The sequence below is a fragment of the Sinohyriopsis cumingii genome, chromosome 13, assembly GCF_028554795.1.
Source record: "Sinohyriopsis cumingii isolate HCF-2022 chromosome 13, ASM2855479v2, whole genome shotgun sequence".
NCBI classification, from domain to species: Eukaryota; Metazoa; Mollusca; class Bivalvia; order Unionida; family Unionidae; genus Sinohyriopsis; species Sinohyriopsis cumingii.
Window position 1 is genome coordinate 4,217,244 of NC_142973.1, and position 22,877 is coordinate 4,240,120.

The 22,877-nt window shown below is 34.4% G+C and overlaps 1 protein-coding gene across 1 annotated transcript in view; it reads left to right on the forward strand.

The window, feature by feature from the left end:
* The first annotated feature begins 3,898 nt into the window (after positions 1–3,898).
* Positions 3,899–22,877, forward strand: part of LOC149784867 (glucoside xylosyltransferase 1-like) — a 29,217-nt gene continuing 10,238 nt past the window's right edge. The window contains exons 1-5 of the mRNA XM_089978442.1: positions 3,899–3,959; positions 7,414–7,821; positions 12,340–12,505; positions 16,184–16,324; positions 20,694–20,886. Of these exons, the coding sequence (XP_089834568.1) occupies positions 7,472–7,821; positions 12,340–12,505; positions 16,184–16,324; positions 20,694–20,886 (850 nt within the window). The 5' untranslated portion in view covers positions 3,899–3,959; positions 7,414–7,471. The remainder of the gene's footprint in view (positions 3,960–7,413; positions 7,822–12,339; positions 12,506–16,183; positions 16,325–20,693; positions 20,887–22,877) is intronic.

Here is a 22,877-nt window from a genome sequence, read left to right on the forward strand (position 1 = left end):
AGGTCAATTTAGCAACCCACATATCAATCTATATAAATATACACGCATGTATAGCCACCTGTGCTTTATGATTGTAGTAACAGTACTGTCTGTATTTTAAAATAAACTACAATAACCTATTTCTGTGTGTCTTTAATTCACAAGGAAGAAATTGTGATTTCTTGATTATTCTCGCATGCCTATCAGTTTTCAAAGCAGAACTGGGCATTTCTTGTCTTTATACAAGAAACTGTCAAATCAACAACTGTTAATGTGAAAAAGGAATTCAAATTATAATTATTGTTGATGGAAGTGCTAATCAATATCTGAAATGCAACATTTCTATTTTGGGACTATTATATGATAAATATACACACGATCATGTATGGATATGTACATAATACACTGTTAAATTGTGATTCAAAACTGATTTGGGGGTGGGGGTGGGTGTCACATTGACTTAATATGTGACGGGTGTGCATTCATTTGTTTTCATCAATGCCATTGCAGGTTTTAATCACAGGTGCAAAATATTTTTGTTAATAATTGAGGAAACATCAAGCTTATGTAGGTTGTACATGAAAATGAAAGACACTGGATGATGATCTATGACACTTGAGAGCGACTGAGTGTACAGAATGAAGAGAACAGGTCCAAGAACAGACCCCTGTGAAACACCACAACATAGATCAGCTGAGTTGGAGTGTATTCGATTTGCAGATACAATTTGTGTCCTGTTGACCAAGTAGGACTTCAACCACAGTAAGGCTGTATCATGAATTCCATTAATACATGCTGGAGACGGTGAAGTAATATATCATGGTCTGTTGTGTCAAATGCTGCAGACAAATCAAGGAGGGTGAGGACTGTAATCTTTCCGCTATCCAGTGCAGAGAGAATGTCATTAACTACTTTTAAAAGAGTAGTTTCAGTACTGTGGCATGGGCGATATGCAGATTGTACACTGCCATAAAGACTGTTTGAATTTAGATGAGATACAAGTTGGGACAGAACAACCTTTTCTAAGATTTTTAAAATGAATGGGAGATTAGAAACTGGGCGGTAGTTCTTTAAATCGTTATGGTCTAGTGTTGGTTTCTTCAGCAGAGGCTTTACAATGGCAATTTTGACAAATGATGGGAATTCCCCAGAAGAGAGAGAGGTATTAATAACATCAGTTAGTGAAGACAATACTGGAGCATACGTATAGTGGGAATCACATTGCCCGAACATCAGTGGTGCTTTTTAATATCACAGGAAACATTAAATCACTATTTTGCGTAATTGCGTAATGTACCTTGGTTAAAGAGGCTCAAAAGATGAATGATTTTTGAAATACGCATGTGAGCAACGTGATACATTAAAAGAGTTAACGATTGTAATAAACAAACAACACAAATTATGTAAATCTTTTGATAAATAGCATGGAAATTCATTATATAATATTGTGTAAGAAAACTTATTGATCTTGCCATACCGTTCCAAATTTGATGGACATTGAATGCCTACCCAACACTAAAGTAACATCCTACGACCACGATATCGAGCATCGCGTTGCAGCCGAGTGCTCAACAACCTCTCCATCCTTCGACGATGACGGCGAACATGTCTTGAAAACGGGCTGTCAGACATAAATTATAGCAGACTCTCCCGATGAATCAAATTTTGAGTCCAATTCAGCTGATAATCCATAGATCAGATACTCGGAGAATTTGTGGAAAACGAGCGTCGCTTTTCATATTCTTCAATGTTGAAAAACCCCACTTGGTAAATTGTTAATGGTCGTAAGGAAAACGTTTTCTTCATCGTAAAAAATAATCACAATGCAATAAAAAAAAAAAGTCATACAAATGTAGAAGCGATTTCGTTGTTAATTGCGGTGTGTATGAAAGTTCCAAGGGTGCCCTGCCTAAAACGCACTTTCTAATTTTGCGTGATGGGAGATTAAAGCACGTCGTTTCAAAGCAATGCCTTGTACGGAACTTTCGTTAACAAAGTTCACGTTCTTTTGCCTTTTCAACCATCTGAGGACAACTTTGTCATCATCAAGCGTTACTATACCGTACTAAAAGGTGACCCAAGGTAGATTTTTTTTTTTTAAAGTGTGACGCGGTTGTCACCAGATTTATATGCTATTCTCGTTGAATATATTGGGGAATTTCCTGGGATTTATCCTAATGGGAATGCTAAACATAATCCAGAGGGATACATTAGTCCGCATGCTGACACAATGAACGAAATGATGGAATCACTCAATGAGCTTTTGGGCTCCTCTTGTAAACACCAAATATATGACAGAAATATAGAAATTAAAAGACAATAGATGGTTGTGCACAAGGACCATAGTTCTCGTTTTGAAAAGGTTAGTGGATCACAAGCATTCATTTGTTCAGTCTGTTTTAAGAATTTCTGGTAATGTTCCTTGTGTAATGTTGCACAGTGATGAACAACTATTGGACTTTAAAACAAAAAAGTTGTGCTCTACCGGACAGAAGTTTCTTTGAACTGACCAGACGTTTAACTTGCGTGGAATGCATGTACCTCTTACATGCTACAAACGAAGTAACATTGATCATGACAGAAATTCGAGATCGGACACTTTTCATTGGTCTAATGTTTATATATGAAAACAGTAATTTTGAAAATTGCTCTCGTTTCTTTATGCAATTAAAATTTTAGTCACACAACGTGGACACAAGGGACATGGTAATCGGGAGCGATTGTGAAAAGGCTATGGTGAAAGCCATTACATTTGTATTTCCTGGGTCCATCTCCGACAAAAAGCGCATCTGAAAATGACAGACCGTGCTGTAAAAAAAAAATATATATATATGTACAAATTTTGACAATGTTAAGTTATTGACATGTTTGCATCAAAGAACTCAATTATTTAATTGAGATTAACTTTTTGTAAATACCATCTTTATTACAGCACAACGGGTCAATGATATGCACTAAATATTTTTAAAGATTTCTTAATCATAATGAAATGTTTTGCTTTCTTCAAGTGTGAAAGAATGCATTCATACCTCTGTCCAGTATTATATTCCTCTCTCCAGTATTATATTCCTTTCAACGTCGATAATTTGTTGTGATTTATCTTATGTTTGATTGTTTTATATTTAAAATAAAATGTAGTTTTTCTTGTTATTATGATATTTGTTAAAGTGGGGTGGCTGAGATAAATGTCGTATAAGAATATTTATATTTTGAAATATATATATTGTGCATTTTTATTTGTCCATTGTCTTTCTTGAAAATCAATAATACCAGCTTTTATTTCCTGTCTGTATTATACACGTATTTGACTTTATAGTATTGCGTACTTGATTTAACGTAATTCATAATACATTTCATCAAATCAGGTATTTTGCCATATTTTTGTTTCAGCAAAATGTTGGTGATAAAATACAAATAATGTTTTCTACCGACTTCTATATAACGCGAATTTGGGTGGAGAAAAAAAGAACCAAAACACTGAATCTTAATTGTCCAAAGGGTACTGATTCTAAGAAATCGGTTCTGTGGACCCCCTTGTCGAACGGCACTACTGAACACGAGGGTGTAAACGAAGTTGGATGCCAATTAAATTAAATTCACAAGACACATACATATAATATCACCATGCTTTTGTGAACAGTTTAGTTTAATTTTTTTATTTTTTTTGCAGCATGTAATTTCCCCCCATAATGAATTTTTCCTGTCCAATGCTCTAAATGTTAGATTTTTTAAAAGCAAGTCTTCAGTCTATACCTATTGTAATGAATATGTAATTTGCATTAAATATCTTTGTCACCATTTGCTGCACATGTTTGAGTTTCAAACAAAAACCCCAGTTTCGCCTACTAATGCACAATTATTCCGGTAATTACTTTTATTCCGGTATTTATTCCGGTAAAAACCTTTATTCTAGTTATCTAGTGACTCCCGGTTCATTATGGCTGCTTTACAATGTTGAAAGTAATCGGTGTATAAATAACGTATGCAATCTCTTATGCACTTCAGAGCATCAAACAAATAACAGTTTATTAATTAAAAAATAGTTGTTCGTTGTTGAATTATTGTATTGGTATTTACGAGAACTCAAAGGAATTTACATATTTAGACTACAAAGGCAACGTAACCTAAAGGAACATATTTTCGATAGTTACTCGATTGTATGGTATTTTGCTTCATCTTATAAAGCCTCTATTGTCTAAATATAACAGTGTAATTTATCGAATTTTAAAAACAGAATACATCACACATGAATAGACTAATGATAAAAAATTGAGAAGCATGAAATGAAACTATTTTGTGATGAAGTTTAGTCTGAGTCTAGTCCTACAATGTAAGACATAGCACATGTTTCTGTTTTAGTGCTATGCCTTACTACCCAAATAACGGCCTTGTATAGCGTGTTCCGATGTCGGTTGACATCGGAATGAGTAGTAAATGTTTCAGGAATATCTCCCACACTTGCCAGCCTATATCAGCACTCTTCCACTAATTTATGTGTCATTAATATACTTACTGTGCTGTCTTTATCCTGCCAGCATGAATACATGACAATTGCAAATGGATGCATTTTCATGTTCTGTTGACGTACATTTGAACTGGTTACAATGCGACAGTAGTCGAGATATGCCTAAGTATGTTTAAGTAGGTTCATGTGGGAGATATGTTTCTTGAACGAAACAAAACGTTGCTTACAGTCCCATTTTGCATAATATATTTTTATTTGTTTCATTAAAGAATAATATTTCAACTTAACCTGATATCGGCATTCCCTGCTTTCATTGGTTTCCACTTTCCAGCCAACTGAAGTGTAGGCCAACGATACTTGAAAACAGGTCCATTTCTTTTGTGAGAATTTGAATTTATTGGAGAAAAGCCATCAGGTTAGTAAAGTCTGACAAAAACATTATAACTTTACTTTGTAGAAAAGCATCTTTATTGGTTGCCAGTTGTGTGTGATATTCCTGAAAATTTGACTTTCTACACAGCGCCGTTAGTTAGACAGTAAGACCCATCACCCCCAGAAGAAAAATATCGGGTTATGTGTCTTGCGTTGTAGGACTAAGTCTGAGTTCTACAATGTGACATGTCGACCCACTGACATGCCTGATTGTGTTGGAGGGAGTCGATGGCTTGCAGCCTTAATACTCATATCCTGGTAGCTCTTTTCTGACCACTTTGCCAGGGAAACAGTGGGCCAAATGACATCTTATACTGACACTGTTGCACAGCTTAGTTTGAATCTGATTTATAGTCTGATTATACCTTCACGTTGGTTTTGTACCTCCCTAACACTTTCAATAACAGAAACTTTCAATGTGATAAAAAGTACACAGAATGTAGTCAATTCATTCATTTATTTATAATTTCTAACCTGAATGTGACCAGAGTGTCCTTAACAATGGCATTCTTTGCACCTTTCATGCTTAACAGAACTTGCATACTATCATGGCACCATGTTGTGTACACTATGGGCAGGTTGATTTCCTTGGACAACATTGTGAGGAGTTGATCCTATTTTGTAACTGCCAGATAATGTTGAGAGTTAAAAGGTATATCCTTTGTCAATCTGATTAAATCAGATCTTCACTGTTATACATGAACATCTGACAGTGACCGCTTTGGGGTCATATTCTGGTAACCTTGTGTTATTACCATAATTGCTAATTTTATCAGCCAGTAAGATGAAGTCTTATATCTTTGCCTTGGAGGCTGAGCAGTGTGGATAAAGAGCAAGAATGTGTACCTAACCATTTGATTCACTTTCAGATTTTTGAAAGCTGTATTTCCATTGGCTAATTTAGAGGTCACCAGGACATGACCTGTGGTTGTCATTAGATCTTCACGTAGGACAATGGAGATCTGATTTTAATCAGATTGTATCCTTTGCTCACATGTACATGGAAATCACATCGCTTGTTAAATCCACATGAAAGGCAAATTTGTAATTGTCATTCTTTTCCTTTGTGTGATTCGATATTGTAAATATCAGAAGAAGATGACATAGTATTTTCCTTCTACATACATCTGTAGTTGTGCATACATCCTTTGTTGAAAATTGACTAGTCTGGGACTGGAAATGACTGGTGAACAGGTATTCTTTTATACTGAAAACTTTGTTTGAATGAAATGTGCAGATGATAACGGTGTTAGGGTCCCACCTGGGCATAATCAGGTTTGAAATTATAAATCAATACATAAACTAGGTTCTGTTCATCTTTTATTTCATTTGTGCTTTTTGTCATTTAAATTGGTAGGGGGTACAAAAAAATGGGAATGTATATTCAGACTATAGTCGTACATATAATGGCCCTCCACTTACAATTTCAAATAAGATATGTAAGTATTCTTAGTACATATCTACATGTATATATATATATATGTGTGTGTGTAAGAGTCACATATTTTGATAACAGAAGAAAGTAATAGATTTTGTTTTGCACGACAGATTTTTATTTCGATATAAATAGCATTTATCTGGTTAATCAATCCACTTAAAAATATTGAACCTCTAAATAGATTGAATCACTGTTGAACCAGTCTGTATTGCCATACAAAATTTAACAGATCTACCACAAGAGAGACTGTTTCTGGCCAGATTTTAATCAGACTTTGTTAATAGGCTAATATTGTCAGGATGTTGGTAGATTTTAATTATGACTGAGACTGTTGCATATTTATGAGGTGATCTTGCATCCGACAGAGGTTTTTATTTCTCATGAGGCTTTAGTTTTAGAGAATATTGATAAAACTTGGTAAATAGGTCTGTGTCATGAAGATCTTGCTTAAGTGTGACTGTGAGTGAAAATGATGCATGTTAATGATGTGGCTCTGAATCTGACTGGCTGAGGTTGTCAACATACTAGTTTGGTCTTGATATTATCTAGCCGTTGACTGGCTGAGGTTGTCAGCATACTAGTTTGATCTTGATATTATGTACCTGTTGGATGAAATTAATTATGAACAAAATAAACTCATATTAATGGTGCATTATGCTACGGAAGATCAGGGTCTTTGTTGATTGCATGTTGACTTGATTTATAAACAAGTCAGTGTATACAGTATTATTGACTTGATTTATGAACAAGTGTATACAGTATTATTGACTTGATTTATAAACAAGTCAGTGTATACAGTATTATTGACTTGATTTATAAACAAGTATATACAGTATTATTGACTTGATTTATAGACAAGTGTATTATTGAGTTTTAGTACATGTTTTTGGACATTGTAAAATGTACTTCAGGCATTGTAAAATGTACTTCATCTTAAATTTTAAAATGATTTCATTGATATGATTTGTAATATATCATAGAAACAATGTTTGTTCAAATTCAGAATTTACATGTTGTGATATGTGCAGTTGCAAATAGTCTGCATTTAAGAGTTTCTTGTTACAAGTTGTATTTATTTAAAACTTTGCTTTTTTAACAGATTTGTCAAGGAATGTACTTCATTTTTTTGCCCACCAAATGAAAAGCAATCCAATTGAATGTCAAGGCGACGGAGAATGATTTTCAAGTTTGGTGTTACAGTGATTGTTGTGGTAGCTATTTATATGTATTATGTCATAAAGAAAGGCAAAGATTCAATGGACAGCCAAGAAACTGGAACTTTATCAGAAGATTCAGATCTCAAGTTTTATGCTGTAAATGAAGAGGAGTCAGTAGTACTACATGAGGCAGAAAAGTCTTCCACAAGGGATACAAATGTAAATAAAGATGAGTCAGTTGTACTACATGAGGCAGAAAAGTCTTCCACAGGGGATACAAATGGAAAGAAAGATGCTGAAGCTATGAAGGCTGTTCAGCTACAGGAGAGTGCTGGCAAACCCAGTGATAGGTATAAATTTGCAAATACTCATTGATTTTTCTCTCATTGGTATCAGCGATCTCCCCCAAACATTTTGATAGCATCAGGCAAAGCATTAATGCCATACTCATTTGTCTTAGAATTTAAATGAATGATATCATTTAATTTCTTTGCTTCCCTATATATTTTTAATGCCACATTAACATTAAAGTCTTTCTGTTTTGTTTTTCTTATGGTGTCTTTGTACAATCAAAACACTCCGATTCTTTTCGTTGTAAAAATTACCTTTCAGAGTCTGAAAAAAAAAGGAAGATAAAATTCATAATGGATGTTCAAAAAGATACAAAACTACCAGGATCCTAATACATTAAAAATACCAACTAGTTGTTTACTGTGGGAGAAATATTTCTAATACAAATTAAGTACTGGAATAATTCAACACTTTTAAATTTGCATCTTTTTAAAACATATATACAGTGTGACCCCGTTATAACACGGTAGTTTGGAGCCATAGAAGCCAACCATGTTATAGACCAAACCGTGTTATAAGCAACCAGGTGAGTTAGCTGAAGAAAATAATGCATGTACCCCCCAAAATTTGCACAGGGGCGGGGGGTAGGTAATAAATATGTGCAGTAAAATATGTGCCTCATCGGCACAGTTACCATATTAAATCAATGCATATTTTTTGAGAAAAACACCTGTAGTGAAAACATGGAAGGCATATATAATAGATTACTTTATTTAGAGAACCAAGAATTGGTACATGTATGTGAATGCTGTTTATATATACATGTTTAATGTATAGCATGAATAGAGTATCAACACCGTGTACTCAACTGCGAATCTCATCAGTTAGAATTGACTCCACAATACAAGTGATTCCATCTAAAATATGCACACACACAGTTTTAAAATATTCAATAATTTTGTCACAGGTCATATTGGTCTGAATTCAGTGGAAAAACATTGCACAATCAATGATGAAGCACATTTACTTTTCAGTACATCCCAAGTCGGTAAAAGTTAGTTTGCGTTTTAAGCTGCCATTGGTTGTGCATAAACTTTTTCCCTGCAAAAACGAAACTTTCACAGCACAGTTAACATGTTCCAGTAACGTTGGAAAATGCAAAAATCCATCAGATTTCATTATTTTTAAGTTTGGTACTGAATTCCTTTGAAGAAAAGTTTGTTGTTTTTATTGACGATTATAGTTGGCTTTCTTTGATGAAGGGTGCATGCATTATTGAAGTCACCACTAAAGGACAGCTTCTTATTGTGGCGGCAACATCAAATAATTGTATTGCATGATTGAGACTGATTTTTTTCCATTTACTGAGTACGTTTTCAAAACAATTGGTACTTCAAAGGTAATCTGTTTCCTTTGAAATTTCAGCAAACTATTTTATCTGGGTACATTTTTAAAAAGGAATTGGCCGTTGTTTGGTCTATTCTAGTTTCTGTTCCTCCCTGCCTATTAAATAAACCAATAAGTAAGATGGGTTTTTTTTGTGTTATTTTTTTACATTTATGGTAGCAGAGTGATGCTGCCTTCCATGCATGCGTCAGAAATTTAACAAAGGATCAACGGATGATAGAGACGCAGGTGTTCTGGGATTATTACAGAAAATATGAGTGTTCTGAAGGACTTAATTCTGAGTGAAAAGAAGAGGAATTTTACTTACCATCCACATACAAATGTCAGTCTATGTAAATATATTAATTACTAGCGAGCATCCAAAAATCTGATGAAAGATAGATTACGAGAGAATGCTTTCTCTGGTTGATCTCTGTTACCAGAAATATCAACAACAAAGAAGCAGATATCTCTCAACATACAGTACTCATGCTAGATTTCAGGATAAGTGGATTATAATATAACAATGCACTGTTTACATGGTTTGTCAATATGGACAAAGAATTTGTTTATGTAACAATAGATAAATTTCAGTACATTTTATATCCAGTTTGCGGCTTCCTTTCATGGGGCCTCTGAATTTCTCCACTCCAAACCAATGATTGTATATACAAGTTTAAACAGCATACAGTGTTGCCAATAATATAAAAAATCACCAAATGGTATATTTTGCCACCAGTAAGGGAAAAAAATCCAAGTTTGCGACATTGGCAAAGCCCTACACAATCACAGAATAATCTTTTTACATATTTTCATACTTTAAAGAAGAAAAATCTACTTTTTCATGCACGAGAAAAATACATATAAAATTTCAGGAGCCACATCACGTTCGTATTGTATTATTCATCCGCGATCTCTTCCCCTAAATGATAAACATTGCATGCGTTTTTCGTACTTTTAAGAAAGAATTTTTTTCTATGTATGAGAAAAATACATGTAAATGAAATTTTGGGAGCCACACCACAACCGTGTTGTATCCAAATTTGTATTATAAAATATAAGAGCAACTCATGGATAAAATGCAACTTTAATTACTCATCACATTTTCTGGAAATTATTAAGAATGACAACAATCACAACTACAGCTACTGTTACTACTAAGAAAACAAAACTATTGTAATAATGACAGGAATTACACCCTCCCACCCAACACCATCTCATCTCAGCTGTTGGTAGCACAGTAGATCTGAACCAAAATTTAGCAATATGGAAAACTTACCATCTGATCCAACAATTTCCACCCATAGATATGAAGTATTTGATTCAGCGTTGAACCTCATCCTTCATTTCTTATGCTCTTGCAATGGGGACATCATATGGATGACACCAATCTCAGATCTTTGTAACCAGGCCAACATGAGGCTACCTGAATGCTGGGTAATTATGTATTTTTTAAGTGATGTGTGTCCATTTTTCACAAGAATTTGCTTAACTTGAAAGGTAATTTGTACAATGTTTTTAGACAGTGGTGAAAATGACTGAAATATATAATACACATTAACAGTAGACTCATTCATCACTGGTCAATCACATGACTATGTCAGTGCAAAGATGAAACCCACTGCAAAGATTGTGCATTGGTAGTTAGGCAAACAAGGTAGAAAAGATAAGAGCATGTTGTTGTTATAGGGTTTAACGCCATTTTTCAGCACAAGATAGACTATAGATGGCGGCCAGTATTAATGGTGGAGGAAGAACCTGGGAAAACCCCAGAGAAGCTACCAGCAAGCTTTTTCACATATCCACATTGGCCAAGCCCGAGACTCGAACCCACGCAGACAGGTGAAATGGCAGTGATCCGTGGCGTAGAGCACTTTAGACCACTTGGCCACTCGGGGCCCCAGATAAGAGCTAAGTGAATGAGTAGTTACAGTATTATGGATCATCTTAATTCAGTACCAAAGAAGAGGTAAGAAGTATATGGCTCTGAATCAAATGACATGATGTTTAATTTAACACATTAATTTTATAAGGATAGTGGGAAAGATAAAAGCATAGCATCATAAGTTTATGGCTTATTAGCAGGTTCTAAACCCTAGCAGGCTGAAATGATAGCATAATGTGACATGCAGAGTAAAATAACCCGGAGAGAATGCTGCTATATGTGTGGTACAGTTTGCCCATGAGAGAAAACCAAGTGGAATATACCTTTCCCACATGTGTGCACTCAGTGATGGTTTGACATGGTTTTGTCTGGATCCAAGTTTTCATATTAGACTGAGCGGCTAACTATGCAAGTGGTGCTTGGATCTACCAGAAGTAATTATTCTAATTTATGCGCTTCTCTCAGGGAGTCACATTAGCTCATTTGGTTGAGCATTAGACTCATCATTCAAGGGTTTCAGGTTCAATACCTGTCCAAACCAGCCTGGATAGACTGCCTCAGTCTCCTTCTATTGGGACAAACCCTTAGCTCCCATTTCCTCATCAAGATATAGTCAATAATTTAAAATTTCCTCTTAGACCACCGAGAAAGAAAAGCCGTTCTTTAATGTCCACACCCTTCAGATCGATAGTTGGTAATTTATATCACACAGAGATATTTCATTTCCCAAATGGATAGCCTCATTTCACTACCGATAGCCTGACTAATTTTATCAAATCACCCTCATCTGGCCTTAACTAGAATTACTTGGACACCAGGACTCTTAGATACCTTTAATTAACTTGTAATTAATGACTCAATATAGCCATGTTCTTCTTGTCATAATGTGACAGTGGCTATTGTAATTAAGACAATAATTAACTTTTTGTTCAGATTTCTTAACAATGGAATATAGTAGTACTATGGTACACCTTTATTTGTGTATATCTACCTGAAGTTAAACCTCTCTTGACATTATCATATATTTAACAATTATTTTGTGGCTTTTATGTTTTCTATCATTTGATGGCCCATTAAAATGCATTATCCTTCACAAATAGCAGTGTCACACAAACTTTCAATCATTTGTAATCTTAGATTGATGATCTTTTTGAGTATTTGCATATTACATGGAGAGATGTTGGGAAGTTTTGAAGTCTGACAGTTTGTTGTCAAATTTTGCTACTAATGTTTGTGAGTTGACAAAATTTGGGATAATAAAGCTATGACATTCTTTATACTCACTGGTGACTTTTTAATTATACAGGACATCTGAGACATTCAAGAATGGCATGCACCTCTCTGTTGTGGCCTGCGGTGACCGGTTAGAAGAGTCAGTTGTCATGTTGAAATCGGCTGTACTTTTTTCTCTATCACCGCTTATCTTCCACATCTTTGCTGAGCAAGATTTGCAGCAACAATTCAGAGATCAGGTAAAGAGTTAATAAACAAATAAAATTTATCTTCCCTTTGCATAGTTGTTGCTGTATTGGTAAAGTTTTACACTGGTTCCCCATGCACAATTCTTGTCCATATGAAAGTACTGGTAATGTTTTACAACTCTTCCCCATGTATAATTCTAACCACTGAATATGATTGGCATTTGTAAGTTTGCATATCATTCTAAGAACATGGATCCGTCCAACGGGAATGATGTTAGAGGTACTTTATGGTACTGTGCTAAGAGCAAGTCAGTACAGTGACAAAGCAGAAATAAAAACAATTATGCACACTGTATTTTTGTCCACTAAATTATCTAATCAGTAATATTGTAAATTCAGTTTTATTCATAGGGTACCAGTTTTCATGCTTTTCATGGGTTAGCTTGGCCACAAAGTTATGGTTGCATTAAAATATGAACCAAATTAATATTCAAAGCACCAAACTTTGTCCAAATGGGGGTTGTAAATTATGATTTATTGGTTTGTTTTAAAAGTATTGTTAGTGCTGAAAAATGTCTAATGACACATTTGTCAAAGATTAGGATAAACAGAAATTGATTTAATTTACATGCACAGATTTCATGAAATTGAAAGGTTTTTCCTAATATTCTTTCATCTGATGCAGTTGTAATAAATCCAAAATTAATAATCGTTTGTGTTGTTCATTTGCTTCCAAAAGAAGACATTGTATCCTTTTATAGTATGGAGACTCAATAAAACTTGATACAATTTAATAGAATTTGGGAACATCTAAGAAACTTGACATCATTAAATTTCCACATTAATAAAGGCATTTTTACTGTCTGTTTTATTTTGTTGATTACAAGTATTTTGTATAGTTCCTATTCCATTTAGCAAATGAAAGACAAGCAATGTTATAATTATACACATTTCATACATATTAAAGTGTTATAATTATACATCTCATGCGTACTGAAGTGTTATATACATTTCATACATATTAAAGTGTTATAATTATACATCTCATGCGTACTGAAGTGTTATATACATTTCATACATATTAAAGTGTTATAATTATACATCTCATGCGTACTGAAGTGTTATATACATTTCATACATATTAAAGTGTTATAATTATACATCTCATGCATACTGAAGTGTTATATACATTTCATGAATACTTAAGAGTTATAATTACAGTGGTCCCCCTCTTATATTGCCACCCATTCTGCACTGGGAAAGTGGACTTATAAGACGGGTGGCCTTTCCAGAGGGAGTTTAATTTTTTTGTGAGAAGTATGTAATGTACGTAGTAAGAAAGCTACATACTTCAAAGCATTTAATATCTTCATTTAATATCTTTGTTTAAAAGTAACATTAATTATTAAAAGGTTCTTCTTGTTATAATAATAATATACTTATTTCAACTGAATGTACATTAATAGTTCTTATTTGTGTTATGTGAGCGGGTATTGTTGTGATGCACGTTGCAAAACCATTCAAAAACATCATTTAAATCTTGGTATATACATAATTCTCTTTCCATTTCCTCCATTTTCCCACTGTTACTGAATAACCTCCTTATCAGTTATGATGTTGTTTATTCAAGCCATTTCCAGATAAAATTGTTTTATTTGAGTCTTTTCTTCATAAAATTGTTCAGCAAGTCCCACTTAACACTTCACCTAATGTCATCGAGTAGATTAACTGACTTTCTTCTGAATTAATAGGTCTCCATTTACGTGATGACATATTAATATTTGGTAATGATATATTCGGATGTTGCTAACTGTATGCAATTTGACTATGCAGACAAAACTTTGGTTGAGTGAATGAAATGCCTTCTTCATAAAAGTAAGCAATAATGTCACACGATTTTTCAGTTTTTTTGTCTGGTACCCTGTTTTTTTCAGTTTCTCTCTGTGCGTGTCTTAATGCACAAAATCTATTTTTAGCCTATACTGACCCTGTTAATGATCATGACAATTATGTCCAGTTGTAATCATCAAAGAGAAGAACTTGATAGATGTGTGAAGCCAAAACACAATCATAACATTGTTGAGCCCATTTCCTGTAAACATCGGCTTTTATAGAAAATGATATATTAATCTTAGTGTTACATGTACTTTAGTCAACACTTCTTTCAGTAATGGAAACTTGACATTGGGAGACATGTATCGATGATAGAGGTAATCTGATTACTTACCTTACATCACGATATGAACTAATTATTGGTTTGGATACATTGGAAAAACAGTGGCCTCTCGTTAGGGGAATATTTTCCATTTTTGCACTAATATGCTGGTCGCTGGTCACGTTAGAGGGCGTCCATTCTTGAGGGGTACTTTTGAATACAAACTTGTCGGTGCCAAAGGATTCAGGCTGTAAGAAGTGGATGGGCGCTGGTCAGGGGTGCCGTTTAAGAGGGGGACTACTGTATATAATTTCTTTCTTACTAGTGTTATAATTATGTACATTTCATACATACTAAAGTGTTATAATGATATACATTTTATGCAATCTAAAATGTTATAAATGTATACATTTCATACATACTAAAGTGTTATCTTTATATACCTTACATTTTATACATACTAATGTGTTTTAATTAAGCACATTTCATACATTCCGAAGTGTTATATACATTGTATAATACTAAAATGTTATAATTATGTTCATGTCATACAAACTAAAGGGTTACATACATTTCACACTTACTAACTGCTGAAGAAACAATCTGCAGATTAGTACCAATGTCATTGATCCCTTTTAATCTCATATATCCAAAGTACAACTTTTCCACATGATCCTACTTTGCATGAGTTGGCTTAATAGTAGATGTTTCCAGGGCAACACAACTTTGTCTGAGAGTATACAGCCTCTTTCTTTGGTTCATTTAATTGAGCAATCACCTGGCCAAATACCACTCGTCAAACTGTGATCTGAGTTCATTTAATTGAGAATCACCTGGCCAAATACCACTCGTCAAACTGTGATCTGAGTTCATTCAATTGAGCAATCACCTGGCCAAATACCACTTGTCAAACTGTGATCTGAGCTCATTCAATTGAGCAATCACCTGGCCAATTACCACTCATCAAACTGTGATCTGAGTTCATTTAATTGAGAATCACCTGGCCAATTACCACTCATCAAACTGTGATCTGAGTTCATTCAATTGAGCAATCACCTGGCCAAATGCCACTCATCAAACACTTTTCTGTGGTTCATTTAATTGAGCAATCACTTGGCCAAATACCACTCATCAAAACTGTGGACCACTCTGGTGGCCAAATGCTTAGAGCGTCTACATTGTATGCCAGGTCACCATTTCAAACCCTGACTGAGTCATACCAAAGACTTTTAAAAATGGAACTAACAGCTACCTCGCTTGGCACTCAGTATTAAGAGGTTAGTGTTAGGACTGGTCGTTCTGGTGTCAGGATAATGTGACTGGGTGGGACATCATGCACTATATGTGGCATGATGTCCAGTGCTTGCTTGAGACAGTTTTTACTGTGTATTCAGTAAGATATAAATCTAAGATATATAATGATTTTTTCAATCAGTTGATAAATGTGATATATTTTAATGTCAATTGTTCAGATTTTACACTTTACATGCGCACAATTATTTAAAATAAATATCCATAATACAGAACTCTTAAGTGTTTCTAAAGTTATTTATACTATTTCATTTTCATGCCAGCTGGATATCTGGCCAGCAGAATTCAGGAAAAGATTTCAGTACCACATTTATGATCTGTCCTTTCCAATGGAGGGAACCTCCAAGCCAGATGAATGGAAGACACTCTTCAAACCCTGTGCTTCACAGCGCTTATTCATGCCGGTAAGTTGGACAGGTTGTAGGGTTTTAACAGCACCCACTACAATACTGGCTCTATGAACTGACACCACCATATAAATAGCACATGCTCATAAAAGACACTATGAACTTATTTTCTAAATGCTGGAAGTAAATAAAGAACATTTACATATAAAGGAATATAAGTATTCTTTATGAACAGGTTTCACTGGAAATATGCTTAAAAAAAGAGGAATTTTGAGAATTCAGCTTTTTTTTTTATATGTATGCAGCCTAGTACAATATGATATAAAATTCACAGATGTGGTGGAAATATTCTAATCTTTCTTTGCTCAAAAGGTCTTGAGAAAGGGAGAAAATATGTTATTTGTGAATAAAGAAATACCTGCTGTCATTAAGAACATGTCTGAAGTGCAGTGGTATGTCTTTGAAGTTCAGGGATATGCATGTCTGACTAGCGCAATGATATGCAATGTCTGTGACTGAAGTGTGGGGATATGTATTTCTCACCCATGCGACAGAGAAATCTAGCTGTTTTGCTAACCTTACTTTTCTTGTCTCAGTCTAGTCATCTCAGACCAGTTGTCTCAGTCAAGGTGTCCACATGCTCAGAACTACTTTTAAAAGAAGAAACCCTGATGTATTTATTCTAAAATCACACAACAACAACAACATAGAACACACCATACAAAAACATTTAGAAAGAGACAAAGATACACACAAACGTATGTCGAGCTGTTGGGTATTATGCTAGTTCGTTCCACACAGCATGGTAAATTTTATCCTATATGCAGTCCTAGCTCAGTACATTTTCAGGTCAGCATCATTAAATGCAGCTAAAGCTACCTAACTAGTTTTAAATACTTTGTGTGAAACAAATTATATACTGCTAGCTATATTTAATGACACTGACCTGAAAATTGAGTGTGCTACTGATAGGATAAAATTCTCAATGCTGTGTGAAATGAACTATGCCAGAAAACACTGATCCATGCACATAGACTATGGACCTATACACTTCATAGCCTCCCAACTCTCTTAACAACTACGAAAAACTTAGTCACAGCCAGAATTGTGTTATGTCGAACATGCTTTATTCTAATTTTTTTAAGCATCTACATTGAGCCCCAGTTGAATCAAAAATATGCCTACAATATCTAATGACAAATAATGTACTTGCCAGCCAGAAGGAATCATTTATCCATCAACATATTAATCCATAAGCAAATTTCACTGTAGCACTTGCCATATTTTTTCTTCTTCAAAGAATCCGTGAACTTGAAAGTTTAGCACATGGTTATCAACTAGGGTCCATATTTGGAGGGTCTTTTATACACAGGTAATTTTACAATCAATAATAAGGGCAACACAAGTATGTCACAAACAGTTTCACCACCTCCTAAGAAAAGGAGAGCTTTATACGATAGTGACACAGATCACTAATTATGCATGAATAATCTAATGCAACGTGTTACTCTTCGTTCCAGCTTGTACTAAGTATAACTACTGTAGAACTGAGTACCCAGTATCGTTTCATTATTTACAATATAACTTTTCAAAATTGGAACTGATGAAAATGAAACAGTTTCTTGTAATAAATATTAATTATTTATTGTCAATTTCATATAACATCCATATATTAAATGTGATGATACCTCATTACTATGCGACATTTTAAATTGTTATTTTTCTTTGCTCGCGTGTATGAACTGTGTACTTCAGATGCAACGGTCACACCACAGCCCTCATTAACATATTTTGTATTAATGAGCTACATGTAAACATCTGCACGTGAACTATATTACACTAGTGAATAGTTCTTTTTAATTTAAAGGAAAATATTGGGTGAGAAAAATAATCTATGTTGGTGTTTGGACCAAGACAAGGAAATCCAAGTCACGGGGTTACATTATATGTCTCCCTACGAGACTTGCCGAGTGGAAAGACAAATAATGAAACCCCTTGACTGGGATTTCCATATCTATGTCCAGATTTCAACATAGATACTATATGTCTGACTGACATGCAGGGATATGCAATGTCTGACTGCAGTGCAATGATATGCAATGTCTGTGTCTGAAGTGCAGGGATATACATGTCTGACTGAAGTGCAGGGATATGCATGTCTGACTGAGGTACATGGATATGTATGTCTGACTGTAGTGCAGGGATATATAATGTATATTCTTGCATATAAGCCAAATAATTTAGGAAAAATAAAGCTCTTTTAGTAAGGTAGAGGGGGTCAGCTTAGCTGCCGGCCAAGGTCTAAGCTTGAAAGTTTTTAAGACTTTCTTTTGTTGACTACCATAATGGCCGTAAATGTTGGACTTGACCTTGTCCAAAATTTAGTTAATTTCTGCTTGACCTGAATTGATTTTTTGTAAACATTTTATTCTATAAACAACTAATACATAGCTAAAATATTCTCTATGTGTATGGACGTAATATCAGGATCATTATTAATGGAAGTAAATAATGTTTATTTGGGTCTGGGTCAATAATTTAATATTAGTAAGTGGTTTCTAATAATAATTAATATTTTTATTTTGTAAACATCAGGATCATTCTGGTTATTTTCCATTAGGTAATATTTTTTGTATAGAAAATGCTAATTTTTGACCTGAGGTCAAGTAGAGAACTATATAATCTTGTAATTGAGAGGGCGTTTAATTTGTGCTTTAAGTTCTAGCACAATCAAGTTGTATTATATTTTGTGTCCAGTATTATTTCAGGCTTTAATCTATTTTCTTCAAATTGTTGAATTCAGGTGATTATTTTCTCTGGAAATAAAAAACTGCTCTGATCTAGAGATATTCACTCAAATTTATAGTGAATTCAAACCTGGAATTATATTACTGTGATTCAACAAAAGACTGTTGGCACATCAACACTCTATGAACTACCACAGACACATCACCTCCAGTTTGGGATTTAATTTGGGCTTCTACTGAATTTTATTCAGGACTTTAAATTATTTTCTACTAGAGTCTGTAATTCATGTGATTATTTGGGATTTAATTCACATTACTGTGACTGCTCCGGTGGCCTAGTGGTTAGAGCATCTGCCTCAGATGCGGGAGGTCATGGGTTTGATCCCCGGCCGAGTCACAAAAATGGTACTAACAGCTGCCTTGCTTGGTGCTCAGCATTAAAAGGTTAGTGTTAGGGCTGGTCAGCCTGGTGTCAGTATAATGTGACTGGGTGGGACATCATGCTACATGTTTGTGACATGATGCCTCAGTGCAAGGCATCACTGTAAACTGACACAATGCAGACATTGTAGCAATATGACTGAATTTTTTTTAAAGCTACATTAAAAATCCAATTCACACTCACACACACACACAATACTGTAATATCCTTTTTATTACATTTTTACTTTGTATTCAAGGGAAATAAATTATTTGTTTAATTTGACAAAGTTTGTTGCTTTTCACTCTTTTCTGTTACTTATTTTAAGAGCATAGACTTGTAACAATATGCATGTCTGTTTCTGTATGTCAATCTATTTAGCAGTTTGATAGTTATCTAAGTTTATACAAAATAGAAGATCCAATTTTCTTGTGTCAAACAGGTATTTCTGTTTCATATAGCATTGAATACCTGTAAACCTACCTGCTTTTACTACAATGACTAGTAGACATTGCACTTTTTGAAAAGTTATGGGCCATGAGTTGGATACAATGTGTGCTCTCTCTTTCCTACACACACACACACACACACACACACACACATGGTTAAATGTTACAAAGTTTTGAAATATTGACAAAACTGATCAGGAAGGTTAGATTATTTCATTTAGATTAAAGTTGCCATCAGTTCTTAGTTGCTGAAGTAAGTATTGTTCCATTCATGTGCATTTTATATTGGTCCACATAGGGTTAGACTCATTTGGTAGCTGTTTGAGGGACTGAATATCTACTTGAGCTGTAGTGTTTGGTGAGTTTCACATTGATTTTAAATGCTTTTGTTGTCATTCATTTGTATCCTGACATCAGCACTGGTGCTATTATACCTGCTGGTATTGATTTGGCATGTCTGGAAATAGACTACATTTTCGGTTTAACATCCTGATTAATAAAAGAGCTAACACTGGTGGCTGGACTTCAAAATGATTGGGTGGGGGGCAAATGCTTGCTTATTAGTAAGTACTTGTGTTTTGTAGTTGTATGTGCATGCATTTGTGGTTCTGTCTGAAGTTACCTGGGCACATACCAGATGCATCTTTAGATGTACCCTTCAGACATTCAGTGATTTGATCTGGTGTCATTGCTTCTGATTGATCTCTTGTAAGTTTTGGGGCATCAGAGTGGTGAGTAACTGCAAAGGTTATGATTGCTGGCTCTCTTGCTTTCATATTTCAAGAGGGCATTTTGATGTCTACTTTCAGTCAATCTTAACAGATGTGGATGCCCTGATCTATGTGGACACAGATGTATTGTTCCTGTCCCCAGTTGATAACATTTGGGGATTTTTTAAATCTTTCAATTCCACACAGTTGGCTGCCCTGGCTCCGGAACATGAGGATGCTGCCATAGGGTGGTATAATAGATTTGCAAGGCACCCTTATTATGGAGCCTTAGGTATGCTATTTAAATTTGTAGATTTCTGGACATAATTCTTACACATTCAAGTATATTTATTGTAATGCAGGGTTCAAACTTGGGTTAAGGGATATTGGTCTTGATATTTTATGAAAGGGTCAGATATCAATATAAGGGTCAGATATCGATATTAACATTTCTTCATTTAAGGGAAGTCATTGTGTGATATCATAAGGACATCAGCAAGGAATCATCCACCATTTACTGATAATTTATAGCAAAATTAGATGTTTATGATGGATTGCCTGTAAAATATATCCAGACCTAATTTATAAAGTAAACATGTTTCAATTGTTATATTTAATTTATGTAAGGTACTTTAGTCTTTTACTAACCAGTATGTTGCAGCTATTACTCATTGCTGATATCTTATTTTATATTACCTAAGTATTATTTAGCAGCCTAAATCCTGTATAAGCAAATATCTGATGATATGTAAATGAGAATTACTTCATACATGTCCATCACAGAGTGTTGATTTTAAAAATTACTGTTATTTGAATGCACAGTCTTTATTTTGAGAGTAAAAAATAACAAATTCTGACTTTGATAATATTGAGATTGTGGTTACAGTGACCCATAATGTATATCAGGTTACATTGACCCATGATGTATATCATTCTGACTTCATAGCCACTCAAAATTCCTTTCCAAAAGTTTATTATATTCAATTTTTAATGATGGACTGGGTAAAAAGAGGGAAGTATTCTGCAGACAATTTCATTCGATTGTATGATGTTGATTTTTTAATTTTGGCAATTCTCCTCGAAAAAGTCATGAGAACGTTAGTGGATCACCTTCAAGAAGATGTCTATTCACATGCTAAGTATGAATTAGCTGACATCAGGCAGTGTGACTAGACTTGCTTAGTCACCAATTTTAGCAAGTCAGACATGTATCTGCACAATGCACATCACTGGTAAATTTGCTGAATTCACAACTAGGAACATGATGGGACTTGTGAAATTTGCACCAATTTTTTTTATAGTAGTCCATGTGACTTTTTTTTGCCATTATCACAAATATGCAACTTTCATTGAACCCTGCTTCATCTTAATCTTATGCTATTATTTTCTTAGAAGTATTTCTTGTAATTTTAAGTCTGTTTTCATAAATGTTTAAATCTGTCCTGAAATTTGAAGTAGTGTACAGTAAAACCTGATTTGAGTGACCTCTGCAATGAGCAGCCACGTGTCATTTACAACCAAAATCAGTGTGCATAGATTGTTTTTGCTATATAAATGAACCATTGTGAGTGACCACCTGCTAAACATGACCAGTAACAATGATTGTTTCACAGAACATGTTTCTCATTGCTGTTGTCAGTGACTTTATTGTAAAACCATATATGATTGCAACAGAACCTTTATTTAATCCTTGGTAACCATGGTTGCTATGTAGAGTCGGCAGGCAGTGTACAGATTGTTTTGAACCAAGATGCATATAAAAAAATGGGGTTAAAAGTTGAGTATTGCTTCCAGTTTTTATTTATAAAAGTAAATTTGTATGCTGAAGACAGTAAACCAGACTTATATATGCCAAAACCACCATTGTAAATTCATTGTCACCTAAATCCCTGTTAATATTAACTAAATCCCTGTTAAGATTAACTAAATCCCTGTTAAATCCCTGCTAAGATTAACTAAATCCCTGTTAAGATTAACAGTTCCATCTTTAAAGGATTAATTGTCATGGATTAATTATCAGCTCAAATGTTCATTTTGTTTATTTGTTTGTGGTCAAAGCCACACAATGCTGATAATGTCATACCAGAGGCCATCTCACCCTCCATTCATTATAACTGATACTGTCGTAAATCATTTATCTTTGGATTTACAATATGTGATCACCGGCTTTAAGGCATTCCTCTCTCTTTCTCATTAAGTTATTAGCTTTTCCAGGATGAGTTAATTTTTGGGGTTTTGTAAAGGTCTGTAATGCTGATACTGCCATTAAAACCTGCACTTGAG